This window comes from Macrotis lagotis, chromosome 1 (genome assembly GCF_037893015.1).
Source record: "Macrotis lagotis isolate mMagLag1 chromosome 1, bilby.v1.9.chrom.fasta, whole genome shotgun sequence".
NCBI classification, from domain to species: domain Eukaryota; kingdom Metazoa; phylum Chordata; class Mammalia; order Peramelemorphia; family Peramelidae; genus Macrotis; species Macrotis lagotis.
In genome coordinates, this window is record NC_133658.1 from 367,373,522 (window position 1) to 367,396,062 (window position 22,541).

Consider the following 22,541-nt stretch of genomic DNA (forward strand, 5'->3'; position numbering starts at 1 on the left):
AAAAGAGAACTTGTTGGTCACATACTGGGTGTGAGAAAGTCCTTCAATATCTTAATGCTTCAGGAAATTCTCTAAGGTTCCCCACCATAAAGCAGTTTTCAATCTCTTTTGGTAAAGGGAGTTTCCTCATTAAAATTACCTAAACAATGATTTAACCCTTTCCATACTGATAGAAAAATTTACATAGTCTACTAGTGGATACAACAGGATCTCTTAACAGTTACTAACACTAAAGTTCTAAATCTCACTTTTACCCTGGTGCTTGTAATCCGATCCAAAATGCCTTTTCTCGTTCTTTCTTCTTTAACTTTTGCCAGTTCTAAAAAAATACTTCCAAAGATATGAATTAATATTATTTTAATCTTAAAATATACACTAGGAATTTTTAAAAATGTTTTCGGCAGCAGACTTATTTTGCCTTGATCTAATGTCTTACATAACTAAATTTATGTCTCAAAACACTTTTTTTTATTGAGGGCACTAAAACTTATTAAAAGAAATGGTGCCTACTACCCAACACAAGATAGTGCATACTTCCCAACATAATCTTATGTATAAGAAAAAACACATCTATTCAAAGAGAATAATAATCTTACCTTTGTCTCATTAATGGAATATTAATGCAATTAGCAGCAGCTACAGCAGCAAAAGGAACCAAACGTCCTATAAGGGGAGAGACATGCTAAAGAAAAGAAAATTTCAAAATCATTTTAATATCTCTGTAATGGTTTTCCCTAAAAACAGTATTTAAAATTATAATCCCATAAATTTAATTTAATTTAGCTCACTGAATTTAGCTGACTTATTAATTCCCTTCTATGTACAAAGATCCATCCTAGATATTAAGGAAGATAAAGACAAAAGAACAAGAATTCCTGTCCTAATGGAACCTAAAAGTCAGTATGGATGGCAAAAATGAATATATAATAAAGATAAGTGCATGTATAAAATACTAAGAGAAAAAAGATCTGAGGAAGAATAGAGTCCTAATACCACCATCAAGAAAGCAACAAGGATGAGTTATGGGGTAGGAAGGCAGAACCTGCTGCCAGGAGAAGTAAAAATCATATTCTCTCTTACTTTGATTATGTATGTGAGGATAAACAGAATCAAAGTTTAATATCTTGAGGCTCTATAGTGTGGTCAAAGGACTGACTATCTAGGAAGGAAGACAAGAACCACCATGTGAATACTTTATAGTAGAGCAATGTGACACAAAAAAGTCTTAACTGAAGAGTGATTTTTCTGTGTTCTATATTTCTATGTCCATAGGGAAATCTTTTGCATCAGCCCATGCATTCCAAGAACTTGGGGAGGAGAAAATACTGACAGGTTAGTTGAAGACTGCATCACAAAGTTAACAGTAGATGTATCCTTGATGACATCTCCTGGTTCAAAATACAAATAATTTTATTTTTGGTCTGTGGCAGTCATGTAGCCAGAGATTGATATTATTTCTAGTTTTGTTCTGTGTCAGGAAAAACGCCATTGAGGAAATGGAATTGAATGCTAGGCAGTGAAAGATATGGGATATCAAAAGGTAGGAGAGATTGTGGGAATGTATATTGTTACCTAAGGGTGCTATATAAGATGAATATAGGCAGGATGAGTTCAGGAATAGTGATATTATATGTGTTTGAAGGCATCAAAATTAAATATTTTGTAATATATATATATATTTCTAGGAAAGCACAAAATAGCCAAGCTTTAGTTTTCAATATTGCTTCATGTTCTGCTATTTTTATATCCATGGCATGCATGTGTGTATATATATATATATAAATATATTTTATACACATACACACGCACATTTAAATTAAGATCTTTAAATGAATCCCAATTCTATTTGTTGCATATCATAATTGAAGAGACAGGTCCAAAAGGTATTAGGTTTTGATTATGGTGAGGAGGACTATAAAGACCTTTTAGAGGAGAGAAGGATTTTGGGAAAAGTTATGGAGACAAGTGGGAAGGAAAAGAAGCCAAAAAGTTTAACTTTTTGGTTAAAATACCTTGGTTAGTGCATTAAGTCCCAGTGCAGTTACTACAGCACCTGTGGTAGCAGATACATATGCTGTCCCCAGCTGGCTGTAAAGAAGAACACATATATCACACTCCTGCAATTAAAAAGTATTGCAATACTCTATCTAATAATATGGACAAAAAGAGTAAAACAAATCCAAGTCAACAAGATAGAATTCTCTTGTCACATTATATCCTTCTCAAATATCAGTCAGTAAAAATTTATTAAGTGTCTTCTTTACGTATCAGGTATGGGGGTTAAAAGGATAAAGAATGAAGCAATGCTTAGGAAAGGAGTTTATGTTTTAATGTGGGAAGTAAATAAACATAAAGTAAATAAAAAGATACAAAAATCAAAAAGTAAATAAATACAATTGAATAAAAAGTAATTCAATTCAATGTAATTAGAAAGGGACAGCACTCTTAGTTGAAAGGAATCAGGAAAGGTTTCATAAAGCAGATGATGCTTTATCTTAAAGAAGATTTCTATGGGGCTAAGGAAAGAAATGAGTTCCATCCCTACATAATGGCATACAATTCAGGAAAGTCATGTGTGAGGAACAGGGACAGTCAATGTGACTAAATCACAGAATACAGAAGAGGAAGTGATATATAATAAAACTAGAAAGACAGGAAGGGGTCAGGTTGTAAAGGACTGTAAAATTAAACTAAGGAGTTTATAACTTATCTAAGAATCAAGAGGAAGTTATCCGAGTTTATTGAGTGGGGGAGTTACAAGTTCAGATAAGTACTTAAGGAAAACTACTTGGCAGGAGTTTTTAAGATGGACTGAAATAGAGCATGACTTAAGGAGTTTCCCAGGAAACCTGTAAGTAACCGGAAATTATTATTTCCAATAATCTGGTCAATCTTTGGGTAAGAGACTAAATTATAGTAGTAGCTACATGAATGGAAGAGTTGTTGTATAGGGAGAATGTCAAAATTTGCATCTGAATTGATACTTGAGTAAGGGAAAGTAAGAAGTGAAGGAAAATGCTGAGATTTATAATCCTGAAAGACCGGAAAGATGGTAATGCCTTAAACAGAAATAAGAAAATTCAGAGTTTGAGAAGAAATATAGTCAGATTATACATATTGAGTGTGAGATGTCTTAAGAATTTGTGGTTATAAATATGTATTAAGCAAGTAGTGATAAGGGAATGAAGTTCAGGGGAGATAAGGGCTGAAGACATATATGCAGGGTATTTTAAAACACATAATGCAGTTTTAAACTATGTATTGATAAATATATTCACCTACATTGTATATAAAGAGAAGGGGAAAAGGAAGAGGGAAAAAGTAGGGAGAGGAGGAAAAAAAGAAAGGAATGAACAAGACAAAGGGTGAGAAAGTGAAAAATGATAACAAAAAATGATGTACTGTGCATGACTGCAAAAATAAATAAGCAATATATATAGAAAAAGTTGTAGGGTAGAAGACCTGACTTGTTCTCCATTGTTTATAAAAGGGCTCTAGCATAGCTGACTCTTAAAAAAAGTTTGACTTAGTACAGGGCCATTTAATATTTAGCTGAACATTTTTATAGCACATTTGAAAAAAAACATACAATTATATTATTAAAGTGGTAAAGTTAATTCTGTTGTATTTATATTAATCAAAATGGCTACCTAAAACAATTTCAAAATATAGTATCTTTTTAAAAAATTATGAACTCTACGGTTCCTTCTAGTTCTAAACCTAGAATCCTATGATTTGAATTTTAAAGGGCATATATAAATTCAGGATTTAATGGAGGTAAAGTTATAATAAATGTACCCTCCTTCCACATTGCTACAGGGAGCTAAACTATGGCTTTTGATGGAGGAAATGGAACCTTAAATTGAAAGTATCACATGAGAATTTTGTGTACAAAAAAGGGCTCTGGCCTGGTCATTTAGCATGTTATACTCAGTATTGGGAGCCATGTTTTAGAAGGGACATTGAAAAGAAAAAGGTAACTAATAGGGAAAAGAGAATCTGAAAATTAGTTGAAAAAACTGGCAATACTACAGTCATAGAAAAGACTTAGAGGGTAAAAAACTGCTTTCTTCACATATGTAAAGAACTATCATGAGAAAGAGAAATTCCTTTTATACTGCTTTCTTCACATATTTAAAGAACTATCATGAGAAAGAGAAATTCCTTTTATTCTGATTGGATCAAGGGATCTGAGAGAGAATGACAACAAAGAGACAAATTTCAGCTTTATATAAGGGAGGAAAAAACCTGACACTTTTCTTATGTCATAGAAATGATCCTGGATCCTAGAAAGTTAAAGCCATGAAGCTCAGGTAAGTTCTATAATGTTGGAAGGGCTCTGAATAGGCTTAGGAATAGGTTACATCTGCCTTCCAAGAACCAACTTGGCTAAGAATTTGGAAACTCATTACTAGGAGGCTGGCTCCTTGGTGATAAGAGTACAGAAACAGTAACTATAAAAAAAGAAAACTATAAAAATGGCCCTTAAAACTATGAGGCCCACTTTAACTGCTTCAGTGAATAGTAGAGTATTATTAGAAAAGGGAAACAAGGGTATTAACATTTTTAGATAATCTAAACATTAGTTAATTGTTGATGTTCTTAAAGTGAGATTCTTGTGTACTGACCAATGACTGGTTATACTATGGCAGGAATTAAATTATATTAATCAATGAACTACAATGAACTACAATGAACTAAATGAAATCAAAACAAAAGAATAGGTGGCAGACACATGGTCATCTTGAATTGTGCTGTATATAAATATTTTGCAAAAAGACCATAATAAAGATAGTTGAAGCTTAAGCGGTAGAGGAAGTAAAGTCACAAAATTTCTATAAAGAACTTGATAAAGCACCTCAATATAAGATCACTATATACTGTGATACTCAATGACTTTGATGCAAAGATAAGCATAGGTGAGAATTCAAAACATTTGCAACTATACTATGTAGTATGATATAGGATTAAGGAATGAGGGAAGTTAACTTGTGAATGACAGCAAAACCTTTAACTACTCATTTTTGTGGCTAAACTTCCTGGAAAAAAAATTTATGTTCTACCTTCTCCTTTTACTTTTCTAAACTTTCTATCACCAGGTTTCTAATCTCATCATGAAATTCAAAATGTCCTTTCCAAAGTTATTAATGATCTCTTGATAAATCTTTTCTTTTCTCAGCATTTGACCTCTCTGCAAAGATAGGCATAGAAATGAAATGACTTGTGTGTGTATGTTTGTACATACACACACATACACATATATGTATGTGTGTATATATATATATCCACTTATATCCTCGTGTTATCTGGTTAAAATGTATAACCAGCACCCAGCATACTGACTAGATTCCATATGGTTATCTTATTTTTTATTTAGTTTTTTTCATATGGTCATCTTAGAGGAAAATCTTGAAACAAGTCACAGTGGAATTGCAGGTGTGGATAAATTATGATCTGTCTCACTGGATGAAGTACTCATAACAGGAGGTATCCAAAAGTAGAATTGGCTGCCATGTGAAATTAAAGGTCAGAGATTTAGAATCGATGGAACCTTTAGTGACTTTCCAAGCACTGGAAATCTTCAAGAGGAAGCTAAATGACCATTTAAGAGGGGTTTTATAAAGATAATTACTGCTAAGGTACACATGGATTAAATATCCTTTGAGATCCCTTGAAGTTCTGACATTGTATAATAATATTTCTACAATATACTTCTCAGAGAACAACTTCAGCCAACCTATCAAAATAAAACAGATGATTTACCTTCTACTTTTTATTATTTCTTAGCTGACCTATTTAAAAAATAAAAAAACCCATAAAATTATATCACCATAGTTTCAGTAAGCTTTCTAGAGATACTAAGCTGTAGATTTATTTCAAGCATCACAATTCTACATGGCTTGTGATGGGAGAGTGGATCTATTTTGCTAATGCTTACTGGCTAAAGTCCACAAGGTACCAGGCCAGAGAGAAATAAGCAATGTCCTGTCAATGCCAGTATTTTATTTTAATAATATAATACCTTTTAATAAAAGCTAAATCCATGAAGGGGCAGTTAGATGGTTTTGTGGATAACTTTAGTGACAAAGTCAGGAAAATTCATCTCCCTGAGTTCAAATCTGGTCTCAGACATTTTCTAGCTGAGTGATCCTGGACAAGTCACTTAACCCTCCTTACCTACTGAAGAAGGAAATGGTAAACACTCCAGTATGTTTGCCAAGAAAACCTCAAATGGGCTCATGAAGAATTGGACATGACTGAAATGACTAAAGAACAACAACAAATCTATGAAGGCAAGAAACAAATTATTTTAACATTAAAAGTGGATTTAATTTTGTAGAAACCTTTCATTTAATACTTTTCTAGAAAGATGTTTTAAAAAAAGTCTGACACTGTAAAAAGATTCTTTTAAAACAACTCAAATAGTAAACTGATATACAAATTAGGTAAAGACTTAAAAACTAATATTTATTGCAACAGATTATATATTCTTACCTAACAGTAATAGGGGCATCACCACTCCTATTTGTATAATTCACAACAGCATTGAAGGATTGGTTAATCCACTGCCAGAAAAGCACTGCAGGGGTAGTTCTGAGGATATGGGGAAGGAGGAAAAGAGAAAGTTGAAAGAGAGTATAAAAAATTCAACAATACTTCTTAAAAAAAATAGCTAAGGTCCTTTAGCTTTGTTCCTTTGTCTCCTGAGGCTTCCAATGCCCATTTAGGCTATCTTCTTTCCAATCAAAATCAGCTCTTAGTTAAGAGTCTAGGAACATCATTCACATTGTGATATAACACAAAGTATTTCTCCACCTAGGGAAATTCACATTTGATTAGTGGCTTTAATCCACTAAAATTCATGTTTTTAGAATTTAAAAATTTTGTTTGATCCATTTTGTGGACCTGGAAAGCCCAAGAAATATTAAAACCCTATTTTTCCTTTATGTAAAAAAGGATTTTAAATAGAAAAAGCAATTGTGAAAAATGATGATTTTTCTGGTAGATTTTTCTTTCTTCCCCTCTAATTTTTCCTTTATAAATAAAATTAGATAAAATTCTATTTCCCTTCATTAAATTAGATGCAATAGAAAAAAAAGTAAAGTATTCTAATAGTGCAGTAGTTGTACAAAAAGGAACAGTAAATCCATTTAAAAATAATGTTTTAGTTTCAATTAAATTATAATTTATAAGATTTGTATCAAAATTACTTGAGTGCCATATAACTTACCTATAAAAAGTCATCATGCAGCCTGTGATTGTCATGTTCATGGGAACCTGAGCTGACATTCTTCCTATCAAAATCATCTTTTCACCAGTGTCAGGATGAAAAGCTGAATCATAAATATACTTTGCTCGCCATAATTCATTTTCTGTGAGCCCAGGGGGTACAATTCCTTTTCTAAAATAAATTGCAAAAAGCCGTCAAGAAGAACATGTTATTAACTTAAAATCAGTCATGAGTAAATACATTTTTGTGATATGACTTGTTAGTCACCACATCCAATGCTTTCCAGTTTTTGCTCCCCCCCCTCTAAAAAAGTGCTTATGATGTATTAGCATTAGATTTCTGTGTAGTCTACAAGAATTTTATCTCAATCATTCCTCTTATCACAATAAACTTTTTTCAATATTTTTTTTGTCATTCATATCTATTCCCATATTTACATCAAAAGCACTAAGTGCCAGAGCTTATTCGTATTTTATTTGGAGAACCATAAAAAAAGATCTTTGTAGAAGTTTTGTAGCTATTTATCCTCTGCAATTCTTGCTGGTATATAAGCTAAAATAATTTTTATGATAGCTATAATGTGACTTCTCATAGGCTTTTATAAATAAATCATAATTATCTGCATAGGTTTCTTACCCCTAAAAGATAATAAGATATCTGAAGTCATGGATTACTATTGCTGCCCCAACTCCCATCTTGAATACAACTTTCATCAGAAAATACTCAGCAAATATTTAAATTGAGTGGCTGAAGCATATCTCTTAGAAGATTAACATGCAATTCAATTAAGAGGCAGCAGATTTAATAAGAAATGACTTCTGGAGATAAATAACTATTTCTTTATTAAATGTGACAAGTCAAAAAAGAAAGTTATTAATGTTACCTGTAATCATGAACAATCTGTTTTGCATTTTCTAGTTGTTCATTAGTTAACAAAATATTTCGTGGGTCAGTTACTGTAAAAAAATGACTGGCTCTTCCAATAAAAGTGCTCTGATCCCATCGTGGTTCTTTGATATTAATGTTAAGTGGTATTTCAGCTGACATTGTTCTAAAAGAAATTAAAAGAGGTCATTTCAATGTTTAAAATAACATTGTTTCTAAACTTCAAAAGTCAGTAGCTAAATTAAGGGGTATATATCTTTGCTATTATGAAAATCATTATGGCCAGAAATAGTAAAGTTTACTAAAGTTCCACCTAAAAGTTGTACAGAAGATTAAATAATCAAAATCCTAAATAAGAACTTAGATGTCCATGAAATTCAATTGCTTCTAACAAGTTCTTCAAATCACCTTCCAACCCACAAATATTTCTATTTAAAGGAGCACAGTATTTCCAGTTTTCATGTTTGGAAACCCAGCTATAATCATGTAAAACTTAAAGGAAAAGTAAATGAGTTACATATTATATCAGAAGTTTTAACCTGAAAATAATTATTAAAGCATAGTAGTCATGAATCAGTTAAAATTACATTTTGTTAAAAAAATTGCTGACCTAAGTGTAATTGGATAATTTTGTGTAAAAGTTTTATATAATAAGAATTATCCAATAATCTACAAATTAAGATTAAACTAACCTTGATTAGGAAACATCATCCATTTGAATCAAATATGCTCAGTTTATAAGGATATTGGTGAGATAGACCATAATAATTCATTGATTTGATCCATATCAGACAAGTACACCACACACATCCTCATTCTCTCTCTCTCTCTCTCTCTCTCTCTCTCTCTCTCTCTACTAAAAGGGGAAAAGGGGAAACTTATACTGAATATAAAAAAAGAAAGAACCTTGAAGACTTACAGCACGAAGTATGATGTCAAAGAATTCACAAAACTCTTGGAACACACTGTAGTGCTTTATTGTTTGTTTCCACGTTCTACTACCAAAAGAAAAAAGATATTACAGTGTTACACATCAGAATAAAATACACCTCTGTCATGAATTATTTCCAAATGTCATGTGTGCATACAACATAGCATCATGGAGAGAGAGGAAGCAGGAATCATAGCAATTACTATATGGATCAGGCAACTGCTAAGGTCATTTCTAAGTCTTTGATATTTGAATTCCAAAATCCCTTAACCTTCTAGTGTTTTCATGAGTATGATGCTATGCACCATCCTGAGTTCACTACAAGCATAAGATAAAAGTTCCCACCTCATAGGAGCTTACATTCTACAATAGGTAGCAGAAATCCAAAACAGGCTGCAGAAAAGTTTTAAATAGTATCTGGTAATCTGACTGAAAGTTGTTCATTAACAAATTATATTCTTGGCTTAAAGCTCAAAGCACAAATTGGGTTTAATGAGATTCTGCTTCATTCTAGTACACTTATACCTAGCCAGAAGGAGGAATAACCAGTGTTTTTCTCAAGTGCAATATATGCAAGGAAGGGAAGTAGAAAAAGTACAGCAATTTCAAAGCAGGTATAGCTTTTTTGACCTATGTAGGTGAACCGCAGCTTTTCTACACTGGTATCTTTACCTCTGAAAATGTATCATATTCCATTTGGAGATTGAAAACTAAAAACTAAAACTGAAACTATTAAGAACACTGTCAGACTCTCTTGAGTAGTAGTACTAAGAATGACATAGGAGGAAGAAAAATTCCTTTGCTTTTATCCTAACCATGAAACCATTCAAAAGCTTTCATTTCTACTAAAAAAAATTGAGTTTTAGACGGCTCACTACTTAGGCACTTCTCTATTTACAGCTGGTAAATGAATATATAAAAAAATTCAACCATTCATAGTCATCTTGCAACAACCATTACATTACCCTCCTCAGCCCACAAACCATTGCCACCCACCCTTTCTACTTGTCCAAATTAAACCTTAGCCCTATTCTGAGGCTATGAATCCTTATGGATGATAATCTACCTGAACTCATACCTCAAGGATTGACAGATTTTTACCAACCATTCCCTTATTCTAGTCCCCCCTTCATTTCCTCTAACAATTTCTTCTAGTGATGTTCTTTAGAATGCCTGCTTCATGAGTAACAAACTTATTTTCACCCTTAAATCTTTTCCTTTCTTACTTTTCCCCACCACTGTACATTCACTTAAGATCTGCTTCCCTGGCCACCCTTTTAAAAACTGAATATATTTTCACTCATTGGTCAAGGTGGCAAATTTCTACTACTCCTTAGTTTCTATAGAACCACCACGTTTTTTCCCATCATTGCTGAGTAAATTGTCTTTCTTTGAAGTTCATTCAACATTCTGGTAGTTTTTAATCTACAGTTCTCCAGGACACCCAATTGTGCAGCAGGGGAGACACTGGCACAGGAACATGCAGCAAGGAATGCCCTCATCAGAGAGAGAGGGTTGTGCATTATAAGCAGGGCAGAACTGAAGCAACTCAAAGCAAATACGAGATATGTAAGTTTAGAGTAATCACATAGTTCACATGGACTATTTATTTGTGCTGGAGCTTATGTTGGTCTGATCAGTCAGTGAGACATACTATAACTAATCTCTAACATAGTGATGTCATTTTGGGTTCTTCAATAATGAAGGGCAAGAAGCAATCAACCAACCAACCAACTAACGAACCATTCTTTCCTCAATGAGTTCAGTGCTTGGCTCACAAATGCTCTCTTCTCTACTTCCTGCTCTCCTCCTAGGAAGCTCAACACACACACACACACACACACACACACACACACACACACACACACACACTCACATATATACATGTTTGCATATACACGTGTTTGTCATGTTTGGAGGAAGAAGAGAGGGAAGGGGAAGTGTGATATTCTTTTAAGCACCATAACTTCCCAGTTCTTTAACTTACTCATTTCCACTGAACTTCCCAAATCTAAGATACAGAAAAGATAGTCATATCCATGATCCTCAATATCATTTTGCCATTGATGTTACCATCATACCTAACTATCCCACTTCCATGTTCAAGATCTCTTAATTTTTTTTCTGACCACAAACTGTTGTTATTCCTCTTTTACCTCTTCTTCCCTTTTCAGTTTTCTTATACTTTACTCCAGTCAAAATACCTGTGATCCAGGTCTCCTTACTGTTCCTCCCATGTAACACTAAATCTCCTAATTCTGAATGTTTACACTGACTCTTCCATGTCTGAAACATCCTTCCTCTTCATCTGACTTTCAGTGTCCCTAACTTCCTTTTGCCATTCCTTCTTAATTTCAGTCTTTGTTTTTTTTTTTACTGCCAATTTACCCTGCATTTATCTTGTAAGCATAGTTCTTTGCATGTTGCCTTTCTCTGTGAGAAAGCTTTTTTTGAGATCAGGGACTATTTTTTTTTAGCCTTTCTTTGTTAGTTTTTTTTTTTGGCAAGGCAATAAGGTTAAGTGACTTGCCAAAGGTCACACAGCTAAGTAATTATTAAGTGTCTGAGATCCCATTTGAATTCAGGTCCTCCTGACTCCAGGGCCGGTGCTCTATCCACTGTACCACCTAGCTGCCCCCCTTAGCCTTTCTTTGTATACTTAGTACAATTCATCCTACATCCTTCTCTGTGAGATGTTGACTATGAGACAACACACACACACACACACACACACACACAGACATATAAAAAAGAGATAAAAGAAAATTTGAAAATTTGGAAGGCATTAGTAGATAAGGGAACAGGAAAAGTTTACATAAAACTACATTAAGTTTTATTTTTAGAGCTGAGCCTTGAGGAGACTAGAATTTGAGGTAATTTAAAATGACATTCAGAGTTTGGAGAGCACTCCTTTGGTTAACAACTGGATTAGATGGCTTAGCTGAAAAAAAATCGTTACTTGATAGCCAACTTTCTAGTGATGAGTTCAAAAAACCATGTAAGATAGATATATATAGCTTGTCACTGAGATGCCTATTTTCTATGTATCTTGGAAAACCATAGCAAGTAGAGTCAATGATATAAATATAATTCTTAGATATTGGGTTCACTTTCATTTAATTTTTTGTCTCGTATTTTAAAAATTATATTCTACCTTCAAATATCTACCACTATATCTACCTTCATTATATTTGTCCCAGGACTATAAAAGATTCAATTCAATAATCAAATACTTTCTGTATGATAGGAACTAAGTTCTTCTAGAGGTACAAAGACAAGTCAGGAAGCATTTTATTTCTTATAATGTATTATTTTTATTTTTCAAGTTACAAGTATTTATAAAATAATCAGTCTCTCCAACTTCACCCCAACACTGAAATAAGCAAATTAAAGCAAGGTCCAGCCAAAAGTCAATGGATTTATTATAAACAGTGTTCTTCAAATCCATTAAACATTATTTCTTCTGGTACCTAAAGTCTCCCTAGTAGTAAGTTAAGGATAGTATTATTGATGTGAATTAAGATGCATTAGTAGAATGAAAAAATTAAGCTCTTCTTGTGTACTTAATTTTATTACCAGAGAGTGTTTAATTTGAGGGAAAAATTGGGTTCTAACATCTAGGGGAAAATGTAAATCAGTTACAAAAGAGGAAAGAAATCCTTAATCTCTATGATCAGGAAGAAGGGGAGAACAAATAAATGAACTACAATGCAAAGATACTTAAAATAACTCTAGCCATTAATTTCAAATTTTACCCAAACAGGTACTTAACTTGTTTATAGATTAGAAAACTCTCATAGGTTACACCTGCTTTGTTCCCTTCCCACCTCCCAACTTATATTGTCTAAAAAAGGCATTTAAATGGGAAAATAGAAGGTATTTTAAGTTGGAAAATAGAAAGTTCATGATGTAATAGGCTTGGCTAACTCATAAACTAGATAAATGAGACCTAAGGTTCTATGGACTGAGAGAGGATTAAGTGTAAGTAGAAACAACTTCATGACACATACCCTAGTACAAGAATATGTAGATATGCTTTTTTAGGAAGTCAAATTAAAATAAAAGAAATTTAATTAAAACATTAAAAAATAGTATTAATGCATTAGGGGAAAAGAATCAAAATTGTATTAATGTGTATTTTTCTAAATATGAAAAGGAATTAAAATATAAGCACACATAACATTCTAACAAAACCCAAATCATTTCAAATAGGATAAAATTTAATTATAAACTATGATTCACATGTTAAAATTACAGATTCTTGAGATTATGGAAAAGGGTAAAAACATCACTTACAAAAATATTCATAGCAGCCCTGTTTGTGGTGGCAAAGAAGTGGAAATTAAGTAAATGTCCTTCACTTGGGGAATGGCTTAACAAACATATATATATATATATATATGTGTGTGTGTGTGTATGTCATGGAACACTATTGTTCAGAAACCAGGAGGGATGGGAATTCAGGGAAGCCCGGAAGGATTTGCATGAACTGATGTTAAGTGAGATGAGCAGAACCAGAAAAACAATGTACACCCTAACAACAACATGGGGGTGATGATCAACCTTGATGCATTTGGTCATTCCATTGGTGCAATGATCAGGGACAATTTGGGGCTATCTGTGATGGAGAATACCATCTGTATCCAGAGAAAGAATTGTGGAGTTTAAACAAAGACCAAAGACCTTTATTACCTTTAACTTAGGGGGAAAAAAAACTCTTGTCTTATTAAGTAATTTTGCTATCTCTTATACTTTCTTTTTCTTCCTTAAGGATATGATTTCTCTCTCATCACATTCAACTTAGATCAATGTATACCATGGAAACAATGTAAAGACCAACAGACTGCCTTCTATGGGGATGGGGGGAAGGAAGCAAGATTAGGGAAAAAATTGTAAAACTCAAAATAAAATAAAATCTTTCTAAAAAAATTACAGATTCTTTTCAAGAGGAGACTCACCATTAAACTTATAAATATTCTTTCCCACCACTGTTATATAACAATCCCTTGTTCATCAAAAGCACTTATTAAATGTTTATTAGAACTGGTTGATTTTCCACCCTCCACAATATGTAAAAGCTCTCTGTATTTGGTTATTGTGGCAAAGTAACAACACACTTAAAAAATCAGAGGCAATGTCACCTTAATGACACTATACAAGTAGGTCACATTTTCACTTACGTTAGTGAGCAATAAAATGACAAAAAAAAGTCAAATTAGATTTCTCTGGGAACAGTATTATATACTGTAAATAACCTCTCTAGGAAAAAAAGCACCCTACAGATTGTTTATGCTCACTCAATAATTAAAACTTGTTAGTAGAAGTTTCTAATTTCTACTTTGCAAATGGTAGGAAGTTATTAATTTTTAGGAGATTGTTAAAATATTAGTGGCTTTTTCAAATAAATGCCACAAAATTTTAAAAATAGGCAACATTTTTAACGTAGGTTTCTCCCCAAAAGCACTAAACAACAATAAAGGATGAAAAATGAAACCAATATTAGCCAAAGTTAGGAGTTTAAGGGCACGACCTACCAAATTTAGATTATCAATAAGAAAATCCCCTACACATAGAGAAATAGATGGGAAAATCCTACACATAAAGAAAATGTAGAACTGTCACTGAACAAACTGGCACAAAGTTAATGCTCTTTACTTTGCTTAAAGAGGTAAAGAAAATATTTTTATGCTAGCAAAGAGATGGATAATTAAATTTTACCTTATCTTATTAGCATCAGATATTTGATTTCAACAGTTTGGGGTAAGATTCTAGTGCTCTGTAACGTAACTTTTTTACTGATTATTTCACTGGACAAAAAAAGTTTTGATTATCACACTTCATTACTTTGAAATCAACAATCAAATACAATATTTAAGATTTCTATTTACTAAATCTAATGTAATATTTTTATATTTAGTGTTGACCCTATTATAAATCATGATTTTTAAAACAATAAAACATTCAATTCATTCATGTCCATTTAAAACACTTTAAAATAACGCATTTACTTAACTATTACATGGAAAGTTCCTGCTCTATGGATCTACCCTTTGTAAAGAATTGTAGATAGTGTGAGGGATATACTAATGTTCCCACCAAAATTTATCATTTTCTAAGGTCATGAGGTTAATTTTCTTAGTTTTGTTCAATGGCTTTATTCTCTAATCAGTACCAACCAGCTATCTTACAGATATGTGATAATTTTAACAATATAACTACTTTGTAACTTAGGTATAGCAAAAGGAATTCTGACTGTACTTTAACTGCTGTTAAACAGTTAAAACACTATTATTGTCACTGACAATACCAAAAACGTCAAAATGATGCTGGGTTAGTAATAGCCTCATTCTATAAGGCACTCAGAAATTTTTTGCACTTATTTCTAAGGCCTCTCCTAGCACTGACAATCTGTTTTAATATTGCTTTAAGATCTAACATTAGCAACAAAAACAACAGCACAAGCATGACCCCTGGTCTACTTGGTGCCCATTCAGACAATGTTCCCTTAGAAAATAGAAGAATATGCCAGGGTCACAGATTCCCCCCCCACAATTTAGATTTTAACATCTCCCTCCTAAATGAACATTAAATGTAGAATACCAGGCTGAAGCTATAAATAGGAGTAAAAGCTAGTATACAAACTCAATGCTTATAGTGGTCCTGAACACCTCCTGAAGAAATATTCATTATTGAGGATGAGAATTCCCCGAGGACAGGGACTATTTCCCTTTTGTTTTTATATTCCCAGAATCTGGTTTACTACTTAGTATATACTAGGCAACCATGAAATGTTTATTAATTTAAATACAAAAGGCTTCCATTTTAAATTATGATATTTTATTTGAGTCTTAAAAAAATTACAATTCTAAGAGAGTAATTCCTACAAAAGCTACAAATCTATGTTTACTTATTTATTTTTTTAGTGGGACAATAGGGTTAAATGACTTGTCCCAAGGTCACATAGTACATGTCAAGTATCTGAGGCTGAATTTGAACTCAGCTTCTCCTGACTCCAAGGCTGGTGCTCCATCCATATCAACAAGCTGTAACCAAATCTAACTTTAACTTGTATGATAGAAAGCATGATGTATTTACTTAGAATACCATGAATTTCAATGTCAAAGACTAGAATTTGACTCTGAAAAAGTTTCTTCCCCCCTTTGCAGAAAATTCTTCAATAGAATGAATGGACTTGATTTAGATTGTTTCTAAATGTGCAATAAAATTTCTTCCAATTCTAATATTCTATGTTCTATGGTCCCTTATATCTTTATTCTCTAGGAACTAAGATATCTTCCAGGTTAATATTTAGTAACTTTAATAAATGACTTGTGTACGAAAAGTTCAAGAAATCTTTAACTTATATCCTGTTTCTGCCTACTGTTTCAATGGTTCACTGAATTATGCTGACCTTCCATTTAAATTTATACACTCAGGGCAGCATAGCAGATAAAGCACTGACCTTGGAATCAGGAGTACCTGGGTTCAAATCTGGTCTCAGACACTTAATAATTACCTAGCTGTGTGGTCTTGGGCAATCCACTTAATCCCATTTGCCTTGCAAAAACCTAATAAATAAATAAATAAATAAATAAATAAATGTATAGACTCTTAAAGAGGTAAAGGTACCAACTTGTGTGGAGGTGCAACACAATCTTTATCATTAGGATGTTTGAGGGTAAAGGGTTGGCATAACAGGGGCTAAATCTGGTAGGGTGGAAAGAAAACTGAACTGAGAATTCAGCTATTTACTAGCTGTGACCTTGAGCAAGTCCCTTCACCTCTCTGGGCCTCAGTTTCCACACCTGTAAAGTGAGGAAGTTGGACCTGATGATCTTTAAGGTCCATTACAGTTTTAACATTCTTTGATTCTATGAAATAGGTAAACAGATATTTCAAAACTTCAATAATGCCAAACAAAAGGTGTTTCCTCAAAGGAGATACAGTTATGGCAAAATTAACATTTTTCTGTTAAGTTTCATTTCATTGAAAATTATATCTTTGTAAAATATTCCATTTTGTGTTAAGTGATAAGAAGAGATATTTTAAAATAGACTAACTTTAAAAAATATAGATCTATGCTTTCCTTAGTATAGGGAGGTCTCCAAGAAGAATTTTCTCTCTTTGAGCAGGGGGCATTTTCTCAGCAACTTAGTCTGAGAGAATGCCCTAGAGGGATTAAGCAATTTATCCATAGTCACATGGCCAATTTATCATAAAGTCCCTGAAATCTCTCCATTGAGGAGGACCAAGATGACATCATTATGTTTGAGACAAAAAAGTCCTGATGGAAATCAAGGGTGTTAACTTTATTTTTTTTTAATTTTATCTATTTAAGGCAATGGGATATTAAGTGACTTTCCCAAGGTCACCCTGCTAGGCAATTATTAAGTATCTGAGGCCACATTTGAACTCAGGTCCTCCTGACTCCAGGGGAGGTGCTCTATCCACTGCCCCACCTGGCTGCCCTAGGGGTATTAACTAAGCTTAAATATCTCATTATCTTTTGACCCATTTTAATTCTGCTGTGCTGACAAAGTTTAGCACTTTGTCTGATGAGGGCATCATAAATTGGGTGGTCCTAAGTCAAAGTCTCCCATAGCTTACAAATCATTTGCAAAGTTCTCAAGTGAGACCTCCAAAGCCTCCCAGTACTTAGAGCCCTTTAAGATTTTTGTAGTTAATTAGATCAGGGTTTGATTTACCCTAGGTAAAGTGGGGGGGGGGGGGTGTATGTGTAAAGTGTGAGTGTGAGAGAAAATAGGCCTAGGGGAGGGGCACAAATAGTTCAAGAAATGATTTAGCTTTGGGAGGATTGTGTGTCCTTGGAGGGTTCTTAAAAGGGGATAAGGTAAAAAAATGATTGCAATTATAGTTTGATGCAATTTGAGACAATGCTGCTCATTAAGCAATCAATCTGTGATGATACTTTGATAACAATGAGATTATCAAGCAAAAAAAATTTAAACATATTTTTCCTGCCATAACTAAGATAAACATACTCATCATTAAAAAGCAATTTGCTTCTCCTGTTTCTTCCTCTGAAAAACCAAAGGGATGGACTAAATGATCTCTTACGCCTCTTTTGGTTCTGAGATTCTAGACTTCATGTGATTCCTTTAATGATTAGGCAAATCTATCACTTAGATGGTAGAAAAGACAACTAAAGGACTTTTTGTAATTACACAGCATTAAAAGCAAACACTTTAGTGAAAAAATTAAATGGACCCTGCAAGTAATAGTTGAAGAGAAAAATACTTTTTTATCTAGCTCTCAAATTATAACCTTTTTCTTATTAAAATTTCATACATTTTTATCTTAAAAGATAGGTTCTAGGCAGATTACTAGCTCTAAACAAACCCTCAGACCCATTTCCAATTATTCCTTAGAATTCCAATTCCTTATTTTCAAGTGTCTAGTGGCTGTCTCCAGGATTTTAAGGTCCTGAAGGTACCTTAAAGCTGATCTGTCCTTCATTTTAATACCCTAAATTTCCTATTTTTATGAGGCCATTTTTCTAGTCACCTTGGTTCAAAACATCAGAGTCAAATCAACCAATCAAGAAGTATTTATTAAGCATTCATGTGCTGGGTCTGTAGATCCAAAGACAAAAGCTGTACACTAGTAAACTAATGGATACATAGGATGAGTGAACGTGAAGAATTGAAAATGACAGCAGTTTTAACATGGGTCACTGGAAGGATGGTAGCTCTGTACTGGACAAAAACAGGGAAATTCAAAAGAGGAGAAAGTTTAAGGGAAATTAAATACAATGAGTTTTGGACATGTTGAATTCAAAATCTTCCCTAGGTATTTGGTGATGTGGATCTAAAGCTCAGGTTTGAGATTAGGGTTGAAAAGACAACTCTAGTAATCATTAGCATAAATGACTAGAAACCCCATGTGAATTAATGAGATTCCCAAGACAGAATGTGTGAAGAATGTGACAAAGTTCAACAGAGTCCCACAATTAGAGAATTTATTGAAAATGATGATGTAGCAAAGGAGGCCAATCTGATAGGAAAACTATGAAAGAAAAAGAGCCATGAAAACCCAAAGAGCAAAGGATAAGCAGTATGAAATTCTATATTAAAGGGGATAAAATTTTAAAAAGATCATCAGATCTGGCGATTAAGAGATCTTTGGTGACTTTTGGGGGAAAAAAGCAGTTTTTGTTGAATGACAAGATCAAAAACCCCACTTTGGAGGGTTTAGAAGAAAGTGAGAATCAAGGAAGTGAAGGTTATTATTAAAGAAGCTTTTTTCCAAGAAGTCTGAATGGAAAAGGGAAAAAGATAATGGTTGATTGAATTCAAGGATGATAGGGTTTTGGATAGGAGATTTGAACTCATTTGTAGGCAGCTTAGAAGGAACTAGCAGATCAAGAGAGTGAAAATTAGAGAAAGAAGGCACTATGATAGTAGGGCTGTCTGTGGAGAGGATATGAGGGAGGAAAGGTATCAAGTGTATAAGTAGATGGGTTGATATTATTCCCTCATCAGAGAATGAAATAAAGGAAGAGAGAGTAGGAAATTAGGTCAATTAGGAGATGAAAAGAAGAAGATTGAGTAAGTAGCCCTTCTTTGGGGAAAACAGAGGTAGGTCTCTGTAAAATAGCCACTGTGGAGGATTGAGAACCACCTAAGAGAGGAAGAAATGGTGCAAATGGGATGGCGGGAAATCATGGCTGTGAATGAAATAGGATAAGTTAACTCATAGAATATGCAAACTGTCAACAATATGCTGTATACAAGAGACACATTTGAGACACAAAGACACACAAAGTTGAAGTGAAGGCTGGAGCAGAATTTATTAAGCTTCAGTTAAAGTGAAGCAGACAGGGATAGCAATCATGAGCTCACACAAAGTCAAGCAAAATTAGACCTGACTGAAAGAGATAATCAGGGAAATTGCATTTTGCTAAAAGGTATTATAGACAATGAAATAATATGAAAAAATTATAGCAATCCCTATTACTCAAACATATAATTAAACAAGTCAAATTTATATATAATTGTGTGTGTGTATGTAAATCATATAAAGAGTCATTCTCTAATAGATAAATGGCTAAGGAATGTAAACAGGAAGTTTTCAGAAGAAATCAAAGTTATCTATAGTTATATGAAAAAAATTCTCAATCATTAGTGATTAAAGACAAATTACAACAATTATGAGATACCACCTTATACCTACTAGAAATATTAAATGCCGAGGATATGAAAGACTAATGTTTGTCCTTCATGTTGAAGAAGACCACAACATTAGGGAAGTGATGCTATGACAATCACGTGAATTGGATTTGAATGAAGGAGGTGCTGTGCTAAGTCATCAATTTCACTTTCTTCTCCAGAGGCATCTGGGTTCAGGGGCCAGATATGAATCAGGATGACTGGAGATGGCCCTGGATGTGAGGCAATCAGGGCTAAGTGACATGTCCAAGGTCACACAGCTGTAAGTGTCAAGTGAATGAGGTCACATTTGAACTCCTGTCCTCCTGACTCCAAGGTCAGTGCTCTATCCACTGCACCATATAGCTGTCCTCCATGGAAGAAAATAGGTACATTAATAACTGTTGGTAGATAATTATTCTGGAGAACAATCTGGATCTGTGCTGCAAGGGTTATCAAACTGTGCATACTCTTTGACCCAGCAATACCACTACTATCAGTACCCCAAAGAGACCAAAGAAATGCACAAAAATATTTATAGCAGCTGTTTTTTTGGTGGCAAAGAATTGGAAATCAAGTGAATGCTCATCAATTGAGCATTTGAGTTCTGATTTATGATTCTGATGGAGTAATATTGTACTCTAAGAACTGATGGGGGGGCATTTTCAGGAAAAAAAGAAAAATGTCAAGATTCATATGAACTGATGCAAAGTGAAATGGACAGAACCAGAAGATCATGGTACAGAGCAACAGCAATGTTGTAATGATAATCAATGTAAAAGAATTAGCTACTCTGATCAATACAATGATCCAAGACAATGCCAAAGCATTCATTATTCACTTCCAGAGAACTGATAAAATTCTGAATGCCCACTGAAGTATAATTTTTTTTCACTTTTAAAAGTTTTTTGCCTTTTTTCCCTACAATATGACTAATATGAGGATGTTTTGCATGATTTCAGTTGTATAATTGAATGAGTGGCCCTTATTTGGGGAAAACAAAGGTATATATTTTTTGTCTTCTCAGTAGGTGGTAGATGAATGGGAGGGAGAAAATCTTGAATTCAAAATTTAAAAAGAAAATAAAGTTAAGAAGAAAACATAAGAAAATGGATCACTCAGAAAGTTATGGCAAGATCATGTGTATAACCATCTCTAAAAGTGGAGACAAGAAATAGGTGGTGGAAGCTGAGAAATTTGATGAATTATTGTTTGCGAGAACACCACCATTTATGTTGAATTCCTGAAGTAAAAGATAGTGAGTGCCTAAAGAAGATCTTAAACCAAGTACAGAATTCCTTGAGAAAGTAAGGAGAATAATCAGAGAAATAACTGATTATCACTATGTGGATTGGATGCTACATCTAAGTAGAGCAACAGCATGCTAAGTAATGGTAACAGGATTGTCTGAAAAAATCATTTTTGACATTTTTCTCATTTATTCAATAAGATAGGCTCCTTAGTTTTTCATGTTATTCTCCTCTTCCTCACTCCCACTGAACTATGGCATGGGGGAAATTTAGCTGAATTTAGAGTCAGAGGAACTAGGTTCAAGTACTGAATGTGTCACATAATCTCTCTGGGCCTCAACTTCCTATTTCATAAAACAAGGGGGTTGGACTTGTTGACCTTTAAAGTACCTTTGAGTTTGAAAGCTATGATCTTATATGATGATGATGATGATGTTTGTCCTTTATCCTTGAAGAAGACCATGGCAAGCACATGAATTTCAGTGAGGGGGTGTAGTGCTAAGTCACCAGCCTCACTTTCTCCTCCAGAGTCATCTGGGTCCAGTGGTCAGATATGAATCAAGATGATTGGAGATGGCCCTGGATATGAGACAACCAGGGTTAAGTGACTTGGCCAAGATCACACAGTTAGCAAGTGTCAATTGTCTATATAGCTGGATTCAAACTCCTATCTCCAAGGCCAGCATTCTATCCACTATACCACCTAACTGTTCAATGATCCTACTATATGCTAAATACTGAGAAGAAAAATACCAAGTAAGGAAGTTCCTGCTCACAAGGATCTTACATTTTGCATTTGGAAAGGAGGAAGAGGGACCCGGATTTCACTGATAAGGGGGGTCATCTGATAAGGACAAAAAACCCAGCCAAACAAACTGTCTACCAAGGCAGATCATCAGATGCTCAACAAAGCATAGTTTTATAGTTGTATATGGTATCACAAAGTAAACTGACTGGACCAGAACTACATAATCAGTTTGTAAAAAGTGGGGAATTTGAAAGCAGTTCCTTCTGACTGGGCAATTCTCTATTATCCCACACTGCCTCTCTGAATCATTCAACAGTACTCTAAATAT

At 33.7% G+C, this 22,541-nt stretch overlaps 1 protein-coding gene across 4 annotated transcripts in view; it reads right to left on the reverse strand.

Moving 5' to 3' along the window:
* SFXN1 (sideroflexin 1) overlaps nt 1-22,541 on the reverse strand; it is a 39,816-nt gene that overhangs the window by 14,660 nt on the left and 2,615 nt on the right. Inside the window, exons 2-8 of one of the 4 annotated variants that reach the window (XM_074212379.1) lie at nt 21,856-22,044; nt 9,036-9,111; nt 8,115-8,282; nt 7,232-7,402; nt 6,496-6,594; nt 2,013-2,088; nt 597-682 (exon numbers count right to left, since the gene is read on the reverse strand). In XM_074212379.1, the coding sequence (XP_074068480.1) occupies nt 597-682; nt 2,013-2,088; nt 6,496-6,594; nt 7,232-7,402; nt 8,115-8,278 (596 nt within the window). In that variant the 5' untranslated portion in view covers nt 8,279-8,282; nt 9,036-9,111; nt 21,856-22,044. Of the gene's footprint in view, nt 1-596; nt 683-2,012; nt 2,089-6,495; nt 6,595-7,231; nt 7,403-8,114; nt 8,283-9,035; nt 9,115-21,855; nt 22,045-22,541 lie in introns of all 4 variants that reach the window. The other 3 variants (XM_074212376.1, XM_074212377.1, XM_074212378.1) reach the window with 3 other exon arrangements.